Consider the following 15,470-nt stretch of genomic DNA (forward strand, 5'->3'; position numbering starts at 1 on the left):
GCACTTTGAATTTGAATTAAAGCAGAATAAGTGATAAGGTCAGCCAAGAATGGTAGCAAGTAGGTGTGTGTATTTGTGGTTGTTGTGTTGATTGAGCGGAAGATGACTAAGGTGAAAAATTAGAGAGGTTGCAGAGATGCAAACTTTCCATTTCTTTGTAAAGGAAGTGGGTGTTTAGTTTTCCAGTGCATATATATATATTCACTGAAAAAACATAGGTTTCAGCCACGTTATAGTTATGAACTAGCATTTAAAAAACCTTGCAAATTCACTGAAAAAACCATAGGTTTCACACACGTTATAGTTAGGAATTAGCATTTAAAAAACCTTGGAAATTCACTGAAAAAACCATAGGTTTCACACATGTTATAGTTAGGAATTAGCATTTAAAAAACCTTGCAAATTTACTGAAAAAAACATAGATTTCACGCATGTTATAGTTAGCTAGACATTTCACTCATACAAAACCATTGAAATTCCCCCGTTATAGTTAGTTCAGCTAACTATAACTCGCGTGTCCGCAATACACTGCTGATGGCGTCACATATTACATCACTCATGACATGGTCAGTGACATCACTCATGACATCACTGATGACATCTCAAATGATATCACTGATGACATCATCCTTGTGAAAGAGTGGCAGACCTGTTCTCACCATAATATAACCTTTGATACATAAATTCAAAAATAGAAACTACAATTTTGAAAAGAATGGAGATACCAATACCAGTTACAACAACCTGTTCAGTAATTCCACCATCTACATACACATACACTCATTCACCAACAGTTTATATAGTCACTCATACATGTACTAACTCAATATATGTAGTCATACACCTAAACATCCTGTTACACATCGATACTGATCCATACAGTTACTCACACACATACTCACACATGCAAATCAACTATCAAACATCCATTTACTTGCATATACAGCTATATACACAACACTACACTTACTTTTACAGAAACGTACACATACTTACTCTCTTAAACAATCACTTATAGAAACACACACCTATTTATACAGGAACTCTTCCATTCTGTCACAATCTCACATATAATCACTTATATACATCAATATTCACATATAGTAGATTAAAACATATGTATTTACTCATAAAGATACTATTGAGACAGTCATTCACTCACTAACACACCCATGCACATACTCATCCACACATACAGTCCTTGCACACATGCTGTCTTCAAAACACATACAAACAGTGAGTCACTCATTCATGCATCTATGCGCTAAGTAATACTCCCCACTGAACCATACAGACACTCATACTGATACTCAAAAAGCCAACTAATAATTCTTACAGACACTCATGTAGCTACTCACAAACCCATCCAGCCACTTATAGACAAAGTGAGACACTGATACAGATATTTACATATTTAAACATTAGTCGCTAATACATGTATTCACTAAGATACACTTAATAAGTCACTTATGCAATAATTTTTACAAACAAAACATCCATTTAGACATTTATTTACCCATTTATTTTTCCAACAACCTTTACATATATAAAAAATATTTATTTTTCATTAAGACAAACATTCACTGGATGATGTCATCAGTGATATCATTTGAGATGTCATCAGCGATGTCATGAGTGATGTCACTGACCATGTCATGAGTGATGTAATATGTGACGTCATCAGCAGTGCATTGCGGGCACGAGAGTTATAGTTAGCTGAACTAACTATAACGGGGGAATTTCAATAGTTTTGTATGAGTGAAATGTCCAGCTAACTATAACATGTGTGAAACCTATGGTTTTTTCAGTGAATATATATATATATATATATATATATATATATATATATATATATATTAAATTTACCTAAACATAGGGAAAATTGATTTAATTGCAACTGAATCCCAATATCAAATCATTAATCTGCATATAGACGGTACATCCTGTCTGTTAATATTGAACTTCTATAATAATGCTACTACAGACATGATTAGAGAAGTATTGAAATCCATGAGCCACCTTTTACAAAACCTGCATACTCGTTTAAAGAAGGAAATATCTGTGATATGGGGTGGAGATTTTAATTAATTTCTATGTAAACATATTGATAATGATGTATGTGGTCTGGCATTTGAAAAAGACAATAATCTTGCACATTTTCCACATACAATGTATGGTGACGCGCTAAATAAAATGATGTTCATGTTTGATCTGGGGTTTGCTAATAACCAGTGTTCACCCACGGTGAGTCCCACCTTTAACGGCCGAGGCATTTTTTCTACTATTGACTATATATTATTTTCTAGTAGATACTCGTCACGCATTAGTAGTTTTAAGACACATAGAATTGCTTTAAGTGACCACTTCCCCCTAATTATGGACATAAAGATGTATAGCCGGTGCATTAATGCTAGAATGGATTCTGTAGAGAATATTGCTTTGACCAGGCAAAATGGATTTGTACTTAAATGGGCCATGGTGGACCCTGAGGAATTTATTACCAATGTTGTGTCAAACTGTAAAAGTATGTTTTTAAAGTGTCTAGACGAAAAGTCCCCCAGAGATGAAATTATTGAAAACTTCATGGCTATCTCTTATTATGTGAAAAAAGCAGTCACTGTCGAAATAAAAAGGAGGCATGCTAAGAAACAAGGATGGTTCGATACAGAGTGCACAAAGTCTTATACTAAACGAATGTACAAAAAAACAGCAAATTTCCTTTTCCAAAATCTTTGGGGGGTGGGACAAGCCTCACAGGTCACTGATTTCTACACCGTCAAGCAAATTCATGCGGAGAAAATCTTTGTGTAGGTTACCAAATTTACAAAACTACTTAAATCAGATAACAATTATTATAACAAGGGCAAAGTTGCACACAAATCACTCATGGGATTCCAAATATGTTATTTATTAATACTTGATTGAGATATCAGTACAGTACTAGAGTCAGTTTATACAATTTAAAATAAATAATCACATTCTTTAAAACCTCTTTACAGACTTAAATATTCACAATATTTAAAAAAAAAAAAGGAATTTTAACATAAAACTTTATTAACAAACAAATTGTCAACTGTGAGGCTTGTCCCACCCCCCAAACATTTTGGAAAAGGAAATTTGCTGTTTTTGTACATTTGTTACCCCATTCCTTTTCCAAGAAAAAGGGTTTCTCCCTCCATATGTAGTTATACTAAACTAAAACACTCCCTCCCCACGAAAGTGAAAAACAGGGACGATATAAGAGAGGCAAGAAAAAACTATAGAAAAGCCTTAAAACTCAGAAAGACCGCATTACAGGAGGAGGCATGGCACGCTCTGCACGATGCCTCTGAGTTAAGGGATTCATCTGCCTTCTGGATGGCGGTGAACGCGCCTTTTTTAGCTGAGCAAGATAGGGCCTCTATTGACATCGCTATTACTGAGCCTGAGTGGATACAGCATTTTACGACCCTGTATAGTAATTCTGAAATAGACCAACATGAGACTGTATCTACTATGGAGACCCGGGAACAAGAACTCTCAATGGTCTTCACACTAGGTGAAGTTACAACTGCAATTATCTCAAGCCTGGGTGGCAAGGCTCCAGGGCCAGAGGCAATAACTGTAGACCTTTTTAAATCAAATGTATTTTCATGGGGACCAATTTTAACACAGGTTTTAAATGCATGTAGTGCATGTGGCTTTTTACCTACTTGGTACGAATCTATTATCGTGCCAATTTTTAAAAAGGGAGATAGGGCAAACCCGGCCTGCTACCACCCGATCTCTGTTGGATTCAACAGTTAAGATCGTTGGGCAGATTTTACTAGCTAGAATGCAGACATGGGCAGAGGAAAAGAACGTGATAAGTGATCTCCAATACGGGTTCCGGAAGGGCTCGGGCACAGTAGAACAGGGTCTTAATTTACATATTATATTGGATAAATACACCAGGAATAGATTATTTATGATTTTTGTTGACCTGACGGCAGCTTTTGACTGCGTCATACATGATAAACTGTGCTCAATTTTAGAAAGTCTGGGGGTCGATGTTTTAATAATTACTTTTTTTAAGCAGCTCTATGTAGGGGCAAAGGCTAAAATTCGCTATGGGCTGGATGGAGAATGCACTAGTCACTTTAATATAAGGAAAGGTGTGAGGCAAGGTTGTGTGCTTGCCCCATGCCTTTTCACCCTGTATATAAACAATTTGGAAACTATTTTAGTTAAAGAGTGCAAGGATTTACCGATGATAGCGAAGCGTCCAATCCCTGCACTCTTATATGCAAACGACACAGTTTTAATGGCCCATACTCCTCTTGCACTCCAAAGGGTTGTGGACGCGTATTATAATTTCATGACGCAACATGGGCTCTCGATTAATTGCTCTAAAACATTCACTATAAATTGTAGGGCAGGGGCAAATTAGAGGATTAAACCTATTATTATTGACTCCAGGCCTATAGAATGTACAAAAACATTTTCTTATCTGAGAATTGTATTTGACGGGTCTGGTTCTTGGTCAGAGGTAGTGAAGATTAGACGCCTACTGTTTGTTAAGACACTAATGGCATTATCAAACTTTAGCCGTAAACTAGGCAGACGCCCTATGGGGGAATTACTACACATCTATAGGGCCAAATGTGTGGCAATAGCCACTTACGGAGTGCCAATATGGGGCTACGCAGAGGTACATACACTGCAAATCGCGGAAAATACATTCTTAAAATTTCTCCTCTCCCTTCCCGATAGCACCTCAAATCAGATCTGCCACCAGGAATTGGGAATGCCATATTTGGAGGACACGATTAAAATCCAACCTTTGGCATAACATTTGGACATCGAATGAAACAGGTTTTAATCGGGATATATTAACAAATGCGTTGGGGATGGACGGTGCCAAACAAATGAGATGGCTAGATTATGTGAAAACATTCCTCTCAAAGTAAGGACATCTGGAATATTTCACTAAGCCACATTTAATGTGCAGCATTTCAAGAAAATCTCTGAAGGAGAGTAGTATGAGTTTTTTGGGCGAACGTAGAGCGACTTTTGAAATGAGGAAATCTACGGTACAAGCCCACCAATTAACTCTGTTGCCCCCAATGACACAGCTATACTTATTATTAATTGTTGCTGATTTTGATCGTCTACTGTGGACCCGTTTTAGTGTAAATATTCTACACAGATGCCTAAGCTTCCCTAAGATAAATGATTGGGCAAGAGCTTTGTGCAAGTGCCCTTGTGATGACATTTCTGTCCAATCTACCATTCACATTTTGCTATTCTGTAGGTATTATGATTAGGGCTGGGCGTAGTTTGCGAAGTAGCGCCACACGAAGCTACGCAAAGTGCACTTCGCACTATGCAAGCTACGCGTAGCACTACGTGAACTGCGTAGTACCCTGTTCGCACTGTGCAAGATGCTGTTTTCAATGATTGCACAGTGCGGACAAGCATCTGAAAACGGCATTTTGCAGTGCGAGCTTTAGTTTTCTGCCGCTCGAGAAGATTTTTACTCGAGCAGCAGCTTTCTGAACACGGACTGGTAGGTTCTCATCACGAACGGTCGCTAGCATACGCGACCACTTGCAATGAGAAACCTGACCTTTCCACATTGAGAATCTCGCCGGGAGGTTTATTTTCCATGCTCGCGAACAGCAACTTGATGTTGCTGATCGCGAACGAGGAAAAAGTATCGCCGGGATGTCATTTTGCTTGCTCGAGGTTGCCAACTTGATGTTGAGGACCCGAGCAAGCAAAAAATGACCGCTGCACTGTGCTACGCAACACGTGTTTGCACTGTGCTACGTACAGTTCGCCTAGTGCGAAGTAGCGCAAACTAAGCAAGCGTAGCGCTTTGCCCAGGGTTAATTATGATACACCAAGAAGGAGATGGTTCATCCCCGTCTTAAAGAAATTGGGGCTGAAACAGTGTGGCCCTGCATTTTTAGCAATACAATACCTAGAGAATGAATATGTCATTGCATCAATCATTGCATTTAAAAAAATGTTTTTAATTTACGGAAAACATTACTATTGCAAATTGTGTATATGAATTCAAATACCACTGAGATTTTCTCATTTTATGGATTATACTGTGTTTTCTTACTTGTAACTATGTATTTAGGTAGCAAAGAAATGAATGAATCTATTTTTTGTGCTTTTATGGTCATTTGTATTATAACCGAATAAAGACGTTCAAATTGAATTGAATACAGTGGAGTGGCGTGCATTACAGTTGTACCAATTGTATAGCGTCGAATGAAGTGACAGAGGGGAGTGCTATACGCTGGATTGGCGTAGTGTACAGTGGAGTGGCTTACAGTGGAACAGAGTACAGTTGAGTGTTGTAGAGTGGAGTGGCATACGGTGGAACAGAATAGAGTGGAGTGGCGTACAGTAGAACGACGTAGAGTGGAATAGTGAATCGTGGAGTAGCGTCCAGTGGAGTGATGTACAGTGGAGTGACATACAGTGGCAATGCGTACAGTGTAATAGAGTAGAGTGGAGTGGCTATAGTGGTGTGGCATACGGATGTATGTGAAATTTAGCCACAATGTAGATTATGGTGTGCAGAGTAACACAAAACAGAGAATTGCGCTGCCTTACATTTCACTAGATTTACAAATCAACGTTGGGCCACGATGGTGGCTTTGGGTTCCTTTGTAAATCTGTCTTAAGTACAACATTGCACATGTGACACCATGAGTGAGGCAAAGGTACTGCAATCCAATAATACAGCTAGGTCTTAGTTATATTTTGGGCCATAGTATTCCAATACAACTTTGCAGTATTCATGACGATGAAAAGCCAGTTTATAATTGGGTAAAGGCTGTTTTTAGAGAAGGAAAAGGCAGCCATATTGTTTTTATTACACTGTTCGGTGTAAGGGCCTTAGATATAGGTAAATAGTAGGTTCCTACCTATTACCACATTATTAAAGAGGCAATGGGTAGGGGAATTTATTTATACCTTTAAATAAGTTTAAATGTTGTGAAATACTGCGAAAGTACAGCGGTGACAGATATCACTATGTTTAAATGTCTTATAGCTTAAAAAACACTTACCCTGCTTAACTGCAGTACCCAAAAAGCATCTTCTATGCACCGTAATGTATAATCCTGCCAAATATCATGTAAATCCATTCAGCCATTTTTGCGCTACGTCAAACACAATGGTCAATGTAAAATGCACTGGGAGAGAAATGTGCTTTGGGAATATATATATATATATTTTTTTTTAATTAATTTTACATTATTTTTTTTGCGGGAAGTACTCCCAATTGTCCCCTTTAAAAAATGTTTTTTTTTAAATTATCCTTTACTACTACCCACCCCTAAACCCTAAAATTACCCTATACCACTACCCCAAACTCTATAATAATCCTTAACACTCTTTACCACTACTCACCTCTAAACCCTAAAATTACCCTTACAACAGTTTACTACTACCCACCCCTAAATCATAACATTATTCTTAGTAACCTATACCACTACCTACCCCTCAATCCTGAAATTACCCTTACCACCCTTTACCACTGCCCACCCCAAAACTGCAAAATTAACCCTTACCAACCTTTACACTACCAACCCCTAAAATTACCATTACCACTGTTTACCATTACCTACAACCCTAAAATATATATCCCGCAGTTATAGTTATACAGTTAGGACTATGTTTCCATAGGATAAGTATTTCTTGGTATGATAATAACTGACACCCAAAATGTTTTTCCCCATTCATTTTTCCATATCAAAATTAGGCACATATCCAGCCAAAATGGCAAAATGGAATAACGCCAAGTTTAAGAGCAAGCTAGATCTTGATTCAGCATCATCCAGGAATTCAGCAACCTTCCCCCCCCCCCAGTAAAGCCACAGACGTCACACCCTCCCAGGACCTCTGCAACAAGCTCAGCTACTACATCCATCGGAAAATCAAGGCCCTATACGCCAACTTCATTGAACAGACACCAGGCACCAAAACCACTCCTTCCTCCAGCAACGACAGCCAGCCTACAATCTCTTCCTGGACCCCGGTAACCACCAAAGACACAGCTACGACCATGAAAAGCATTCACTCAGAAGCCCCCACGGACCTCTGCCCGCTGCGCATCTTCCACGGAGCCGCCGCCGCAATAGCACCCAAGCTACGACGGACCATCACCGCCACCTTCGAATCCGGTATATTCCCCGACGACTGGTAACATGCAGAAGTCAAGCCCCTCCTCAAAAAACCCTCTGCAGGCCCGACGGACCTAAAAAACTACAGACCCATCTCCCTCCTCCTCTTTGCGGCCAAAGTCACAGAGAAGATTGTCAACGTCCAACTGACAAACTTCATCGAAGAGAACTCCATCATCGACCCTCCCCAATCCGGATTCCGCAGCAAGCACAGCTCCGAAACCGCCCTCCTCGCCGTCACAGACGATATCCAAACACTCCTTGACCAAGGCCACACAGCGGCCCTGATCCTACTAGACCTATCTAGAACCTTCAACACTGTTTCCCACTACACTCTCAACACCAGACTCCACGACGACGGCATACAGGGAACTTCCCTCGACTGGCTCCGCTCCTTCCTCACTGGCAGACACCAAAGAATCAGAGTCCCGCACTTCCTCTCCGAACCCACAGAGATCAACTGAGGAATACCCCAAGGATCCTCGCTCAGTCCCACGCTCTTCAACATCTACATGGCCCCCCTCACCACCATCGTCAGACAGCATGGATTCAGCATAGTATCCTATGCAGACGACACCAAGATCATCCTCTCCCTCACGAAGAAACCTAACGTCACCAGACTCAGCTTCCAGGAAGGAATGAAAGACATTGCATCCTGGATGAGCAGCAGCTGTCTGAAGCTCAACTCGGAGAAGAAAGAAGTCCTCGTCCTCGGGCCCACCCCCTCAGCATGGGACAACACCTGCTGGCCCACCGCCCTCGGCAACCCCCACCACCCCCAAAGACCACACGCGGAACCTCTGCATCATACTCAACTCCTCCCACACCATGACCCGACTGATCAACGCCATCGCCTCCACCTGCTTCAACACCCTCCGCATCCTTATCAAGACCTTCAAATGGATCCCCCCGAATCCAGAAAGACCGTCTCCCACGCACTTATAACAAGCAGACTGGATTACGGAAACGCCCTCTACGCCAGACAACAAATCTCTGCTATGCAAACTCCAGACCATCCAGAACACCGCATTTGGGCATTCCACAGCATGAACACATCACCCAACACCTGCAAGACCTCCACTGGCTCCACGTCGAGAAGAGAGTAACCTTAAAGCTGCTCACCCACGCCTACATATCCCTCCACAACACCGGACCCAAATACTTCAAAGAAAGAGTCTCCTTCCACATACCCAAGAGAAACCTCTGCTCCGTCGACCTCGCGGAAACCCTGCGCATCCACAGAGCCAGAGTGGGTGGAAGAGCCTTCTCCTACAACGTGGCAAAGACCTAGAACGAGCTCCTGATCAACATCAGACGCTCTCCCACTCTGCACACCTTCAGGAAGAGCCTCAAGACCTGGCTCTTCGGCTGACTCAGAGCTGCAACTCCCCCTTCATGGGTGAGTAGCTCACTTCACAATTCCCTGATTGATTGATTGATCTTGGTTCAGAAAGTGGTCCTTTTTGTGATTTGGTGTAAATGCACTCAGTAGTTTTTTGAGAAAATAAAGTTTAATATGTATATATATATATCACACTGCGAGAATCCGCAGAGCCAACAGATCCCAAAGGTAGGATCTTATTGACTACCACAACATCAAGAAAGAGATACCCAAACCCCATAGACCTGGTGGAGGATCTGACGTTACAAAGAAAAAAGAAAAAAGAAAATGCCAGTTTCCTGCCTTTTATAAGCCACCCTCCCTTCCCGGGGTGGGCCAGGGCATGGGAAGGCTGCACATTATTTTCTAGGGAAGGTGCTTGTCGTCTCCCTCAGCAAAACTCCAGGAGGCCCCGGGGACCCCATCCCCTGGGGCCGATAGCTTAATTTTGGAGAGTGGGCATGCAGCCCCTCCCTCATCCAACCTTCATGAGGCTTGGGGGGCCCTACATTGTTTTGGGGAAAGGAGTGTGGGTGAGATCCCCGGAGCTATATCGCAGTGTCCAGGGAACTCATCCACCGGGACACTGTGATTCCCTGCCTAGGAGAGTGCCTGCAGGGAATCAATTTCCAGGTGAAGAAAGCTGCTACAGCTCGGACTTCTATAATTTCTATCTACCAGATGGACAAAGATGAAACCACTCTAGATCATTTTATATTTTCTATCCCTACAATATCAAAGCTCCCAGATTACTGGTTAAGCCCACCCAGGCGTATTACCATTCTGCCAGAGGGGTCCAACAATAAAGCATGCCACAAGGTGTTTATGGGGGAGGACCCCTTTAAAACTTTATAGGGTTGCCCGGGACAGGTTAAAGAATCAGACTTTTGATTTTCTAAATTAGGGTTACCTTCCCATTTTTGGAATCATTTCATAACCTAAAGTGTTCAAAAATACGTTTTCTCATTCCTCTTTTGATTTGAATACCAAAAACCAAACCAACCACAGGGTATACTTTGCAATTAAAGTATCAGCATCCTATTTTTCTACCCTTTCCCTGTTCACCCATGGTCCAACGTCATCTTTTTTATAATCCAAGGTGCACATGGAGCTTAGGGAACCTATGGACCAACTAGTCATACACCGATATTGAAAAGTGGACTATGACTGTGTGTAGCTTTAAATTTACAAGCTTATAATATTAACTACCATCAAAGAGGACGTTTCTCCTTTCAGCAGTCAGGGCAGGGGAAGACTCAAAATTTGCTAACTTGGGGTTAAATACCATGCTAAAAAAAGAACTATAAATTTCTGCTCTGTAAGCGTAGGTCTTTAGTATTGGTAGATTTCACACATCCACATGGTTAGTTGAATATTCACAGATTTCAGACCTAGAATCCTTTGCAAAACAAACACATCATTCTTGGTTATCAGATGCAAATGGAATGTGCATTTCTACAGGAAGCAAAGCTTTTTTTCCCCCACAGTCCTAGGTAGTTCTTTATACTTTGATCATACCAAATTTATTTTTTTATTTTATTTATTTATTTATTTTGAAAGTTTTATAGAGCGCGAACAAGATCCTGGTGGATATCAGAGCGCTGTACAATCAATAAATGTTACTTATACATCAAACAAGAAGAGCAAATCAAAAACAAATGTACAGGGGCGTATTGTAACCAGCAAATAAGTAAGAAGCGATATACAGCCTGTCTCGTAGTGTGAGACAGAGGAACGATATGGTGCAAAGGTTGCTTACAAGGGTCTTTATCCCGTTCAGGTTGTGGGTTTCTATGGACACTATTCATGTGAATTTGGCAATAAGGACGGCTTTTACTTCCTTTTTGAATGAGGCAGTGGAAGGGTTGAGTCTGGTTTCTGGGGGTAAGGCATTCCAAATTCTAGGTGCCATCCCAGAGAAGGTTCGGTTATATGTTTTTTTCTTATTAAATTTTTGTGGTTTCAGAAGTAGTTTTTCTGCATTTCTTGAGGGTCTGATTCCACCCGAGATCGTCAGCTTCTGTGCTAAGTAGCCGGGTGCATTGTGATGCATGGCTTTGTGCGTCATGCTAGCTATTTTCAGATGAATTCTGGCTTCCAAGGGTAGCCAGTTCAGGGATTGCAGATCTGGGGAAATGTGGGAACTTCGTTTAGAGCCAGTTATGATTCTTGCTGCAGCATTGATTGAGGCTCGTATGGGAGCCGTCGAAGCTTTGGACCGACCACATAGAGAGACACATCCGTATTCTACTCTAGGAATAATTAGAGCTTGTACTGCTTGCTTGAAGTCATTGTGTGGTAGGAAGGGTTTCAGCTTCCGCAGTGTGTGTATCTGGAAGTTTGCTTCCCTTGTAGCACTGCTGATATGTTTTTGCATGTTAAGGTTGCTGTCCAGTGTTATTCCTAGTGACTTCGCCGAGTCCACAATGGTGGGGTGCACGTTAAGTGCCGTAATATGTTTGATCCAATCTTGCATTTTGGGGATTTTTGCAGGTGGAGCTATTAGAAGGAATTCAGTCTTTAGGGCATTCAATTTGAGATGATTTTCTACCAGCCAGGCTTGGGTATTTCTAAGCGTTGTATTAAGCAACTTGATGTCCTCTAGGGTGTGGATCTTAAGGTATAGTTGTGTGTCGTCTGCATACATGTGATATTGCACGTTAGAGATTCGTAACATTTCGGTGAGTGGTTCCATGCACAGATTAAACAGTGTAGGGGATAGTGAGGACCCTTGTGGGACTCCCAAAGTCACTGGGACTGGCTTGGACAGGGATTTATTGACTTTGAATTGTTGTGTCCGATTTTGGAGAAATGAGGTAAACCAACTTAATACTGTCCCTGATAAACCCATTCTGTGTTCTAGCAGGTTTATTAGGTTCTCATGTTTGACCGTATCGAAGGCTGAGGAGAGGTCTAGAAGGATGAGTAAACAGGAACCCTTTTGATCGAGGATTTGCAGTGCTTCGTCAATTATGTGTGTCATGGCTGATTCAGTGCTATGACCTGCCCGGAAGCCTGATTGGTGTTTGTTAAAGAGGTCAAAGTGATCAATATGCATTTTTAGCTGTAGATGCATACATTTTTCCAGGAGCTTGGCCAAGGTGGGAATATTGGAAATAGGGTGATAGTTGTTAAGGTCCGTGGGGTTGCCCATGGGTTTCTTAAGTATAGGTGATACTTGGCCTACTTTGAGGCAATCTGGGATGCAACCTTGTTGAAGTGAACTGTTGATGATCTTGGACCAGAGAGGTAGAAGCAGAACCAATAAGAATAATTTAAGGCAAGATTCTGCAGTACATTAGTGCAAGGAGTCCTCTTCAGTGCACTTTCTTTTCTTGAGAGACTTTAGTCCCTCAGTGTATGCTTTCAGTTCGCTACTTTGAGACAATTTGTTTTCAATTATACAGGGAGTTAAGGGTGCATAGAGCCACCCATATGCCATGTACATGAAGCAGTGATATTTTGTTTCATGTTTTATCCTCAAATGGTGAAGAGATGATCTATTTTCAAACATTTTGGTGCAATGTGATCATTATGCTCAGATGATCAGTCACATGTAGGGTGACTTAACTATTTGTATTAGGGCAATGTATGTGAAAATCAAAAGGAGCACTTCAGAAGGTAGGGAAATGGAGATGGGATGAAAATTTCCAGCAAGCAAGAAGCATGTCCAACCAAACAACAAAGGCTTTCATACTATAATCCCAAAATTCTGGCATTAAATGTATTTACCCTCTCATATTCTTTTTCCAGGCCATCCTCTCCGCTTTCCACCTTTCCAACTGATCATCTCCGGTTTCAAGGTCTTTCACCAACAAATACACTGGGACGTGTCTCTATGTCACACATGCCAACAACAGTTTCCGCACTGGTGACTCAATAACAGCTAAAAAGTTGAGGAGCGTCCTGAATTTGACATCGATGTTGGGTTCAAAATGTGTATAAGAGACTTATCTAAGGAATACTGAGCAGGCCAACAGAAGACTAATTCCAATCCTGTAAAGGAATCTGATAAGTAGTATAATTCAATAGTGTTGTAGCGCATACTGATCTCACTTTTATCATCTACCTTAAACCTGAAGTGGTGAAAGTGAAACCAGTATTGATGCCTTGGTCTCTGTAGATTCCTTTCTCAGGGCATTGTAGTGACCCATGGATAAAGATAGCTACAGAGGTGATTCAGCCTTATCGCAGACTACTCTCTCCACATATCTGGACCAAGTTCTACTCTGCCTGCTTCTTTAGGTAAAAGGAATGTTTTTTTAAAACTCACTCAATATCAGAGAAATAAAAATGTTGGTATTTGTATTCTTCAAACAAATGATGCCATCAACATTACATGCAATGAATTTTAGGATGAGTATGGTAACCATTTGTGAAGTGGCAACACAAAAACTCTGTGGTCACTGCCACGTCCAACAGATCTTGAGTACTAGTTTAATACAGATACAGGTTTATTTCCGAAAGCAGGCTATCCTGTAAATTCAGATGCAGTTCTGCAAACGGTTGCCACGTGTTTTTTTAATTCATTTAATCAACCATAACTTGTGTCTGCTCTTGGATAGCTAGCCATCTTTAAGCTGTGGTATCAGTTTTTGTTTTCTAACTCAGCCTTTTTTATACTTTTCGGTAAACATTTTCATGTTTCGGTTATATCTCATCAGATCTATTTTTCAAACTCATTTAGAAGACTGTTGGCAGAACACAATCCTCCTCTCAAGTTCTGGAGCACTACAATCATATCTGACTGAATGTGCTACTAAGAAAAAGATAATATGTGATTTCCACAGTACAGCAATTTGGTGAAGCACAGCTCTGCGCTGGTATCTGTACTCAATCAGCTCCAAGGTCTATTTAGTAGCATTTGTATTTTTTGGCTTTTCTTCATTGTATGTCTCATTGCCAAAATAACTCAACTAGCCTTAGAAAGACCTTTTCAAATTGTACTTGTGTCTGATTTCGGTTATTGTATGGGAAAAGCATAATGTCCATTGGTAGACAGAAAGACATGCTAGCAAACTATAAACAATGTACTACAAAACAGCTGTTTCAATGCATGTAAAACACAGAATCTTGGGACAATAACATATTTTGGAAATGGGTTGCATATTGGTTGCCAGGCTGCATATTGTAGTCAAAACAATTAAAGGGAAGGCCGAGTACCACTCATACCTCTGGCAGTCTGAGGCTGCTGTAATGATGCACTCCTCTGCTCTGTTGACTCTCTTCTCCCAAGATCAGCATGATGCTTTACTGAATCACTGTCCTCACCTTCCCAGGTAGATTGTGAAGTTTCTGAATGAATCCGATAGTCATTCTGATAATCCAATGATGCAGAATCCTGTAACCAAACATAAAATAAGCAAAGGCTGGCCATCTGTGTTCCCTAATATGAGTATAGTAAATTACATTTCTTGAAGGGTGCAATGAGTGACATAAATAGAAACGTAGATGCTCCTGACATCTAACGCGTGTAAGGAACACTCAGCTAGAGTAGCTGGATTGCTATAGAATACAGGAAGAGTGATAGTATGATTGATGATCTAGGATAGGTTCTGTTATAAAGGAACTAACGGTGCATTCTCATGACTACCCTGCTGAAATGGAAACCAGTATGGGGCTTGACTATTGAAATAGCCTGTAATTCACTGACCCTGCAAGCAGAAGCATTGGCAATAGGAAGGCCGTCTTCCAAGAAAGATACTGAGATGAAGTCTTGTGAATGGATTTGAACGGAGCAACCATTAATTTAGACAGTACTAAACTTACCACTACCGGACGAAAAGAATAGCTTGAGAGCTAGTTGGACTGCTTCAGTTCTAAGAAGCTAATGGGGTATAACGTTTCTTTTGGAGTCCATAGGCCCTGAACAAACAGATGTCATAGGTCAGCACCCAATGGTAGAACAGAGGCAACAGTCATTG

General features: G+C 40.9%; 1 protein-coding gene across 4 annotated transcripts in view; it reads right to left on the bottom strand.

Annotated features, from left to right (window-relative positions):
* Positions 1 to 15,470, bottom strand: part of ACBD4 (acyl-CoA binding domain containing 4) — a 256,696-nt gene that overhangs the window by 95,583 nt on the left and 145,643 nt on the right. For all 4 annotated transcript variants that reach the window (XM_086923872.1, XM_086923869.1, XM_086923870.1 and 1 more), the window contains one exon: positions 14,719 to 14,887. In XM_086923872.1, the coding sequence (XP_086779998.1) occupies positions 14,719 to 14,887 (169 nt within the window). The remainder of the gene's footprint in view (positions 1 to 14,718; positions 14,888 to 15,470) is intronic.

Source organism: Lissotriton vulgaris, chromosome 5 (genome assembly GCF_964263255.1).
Source record: "Lissotriton vulgaris chromosome 5, aLisVul1.2, whole genome shotgun sequence".
In the NCBI taxonomy this organism is placed as follows: Eukaryota; Metazoa; Chordata; class Amphibia; order Caudata; family Salamandridae; genus Lissotriton; species Lissotriton vulgaris.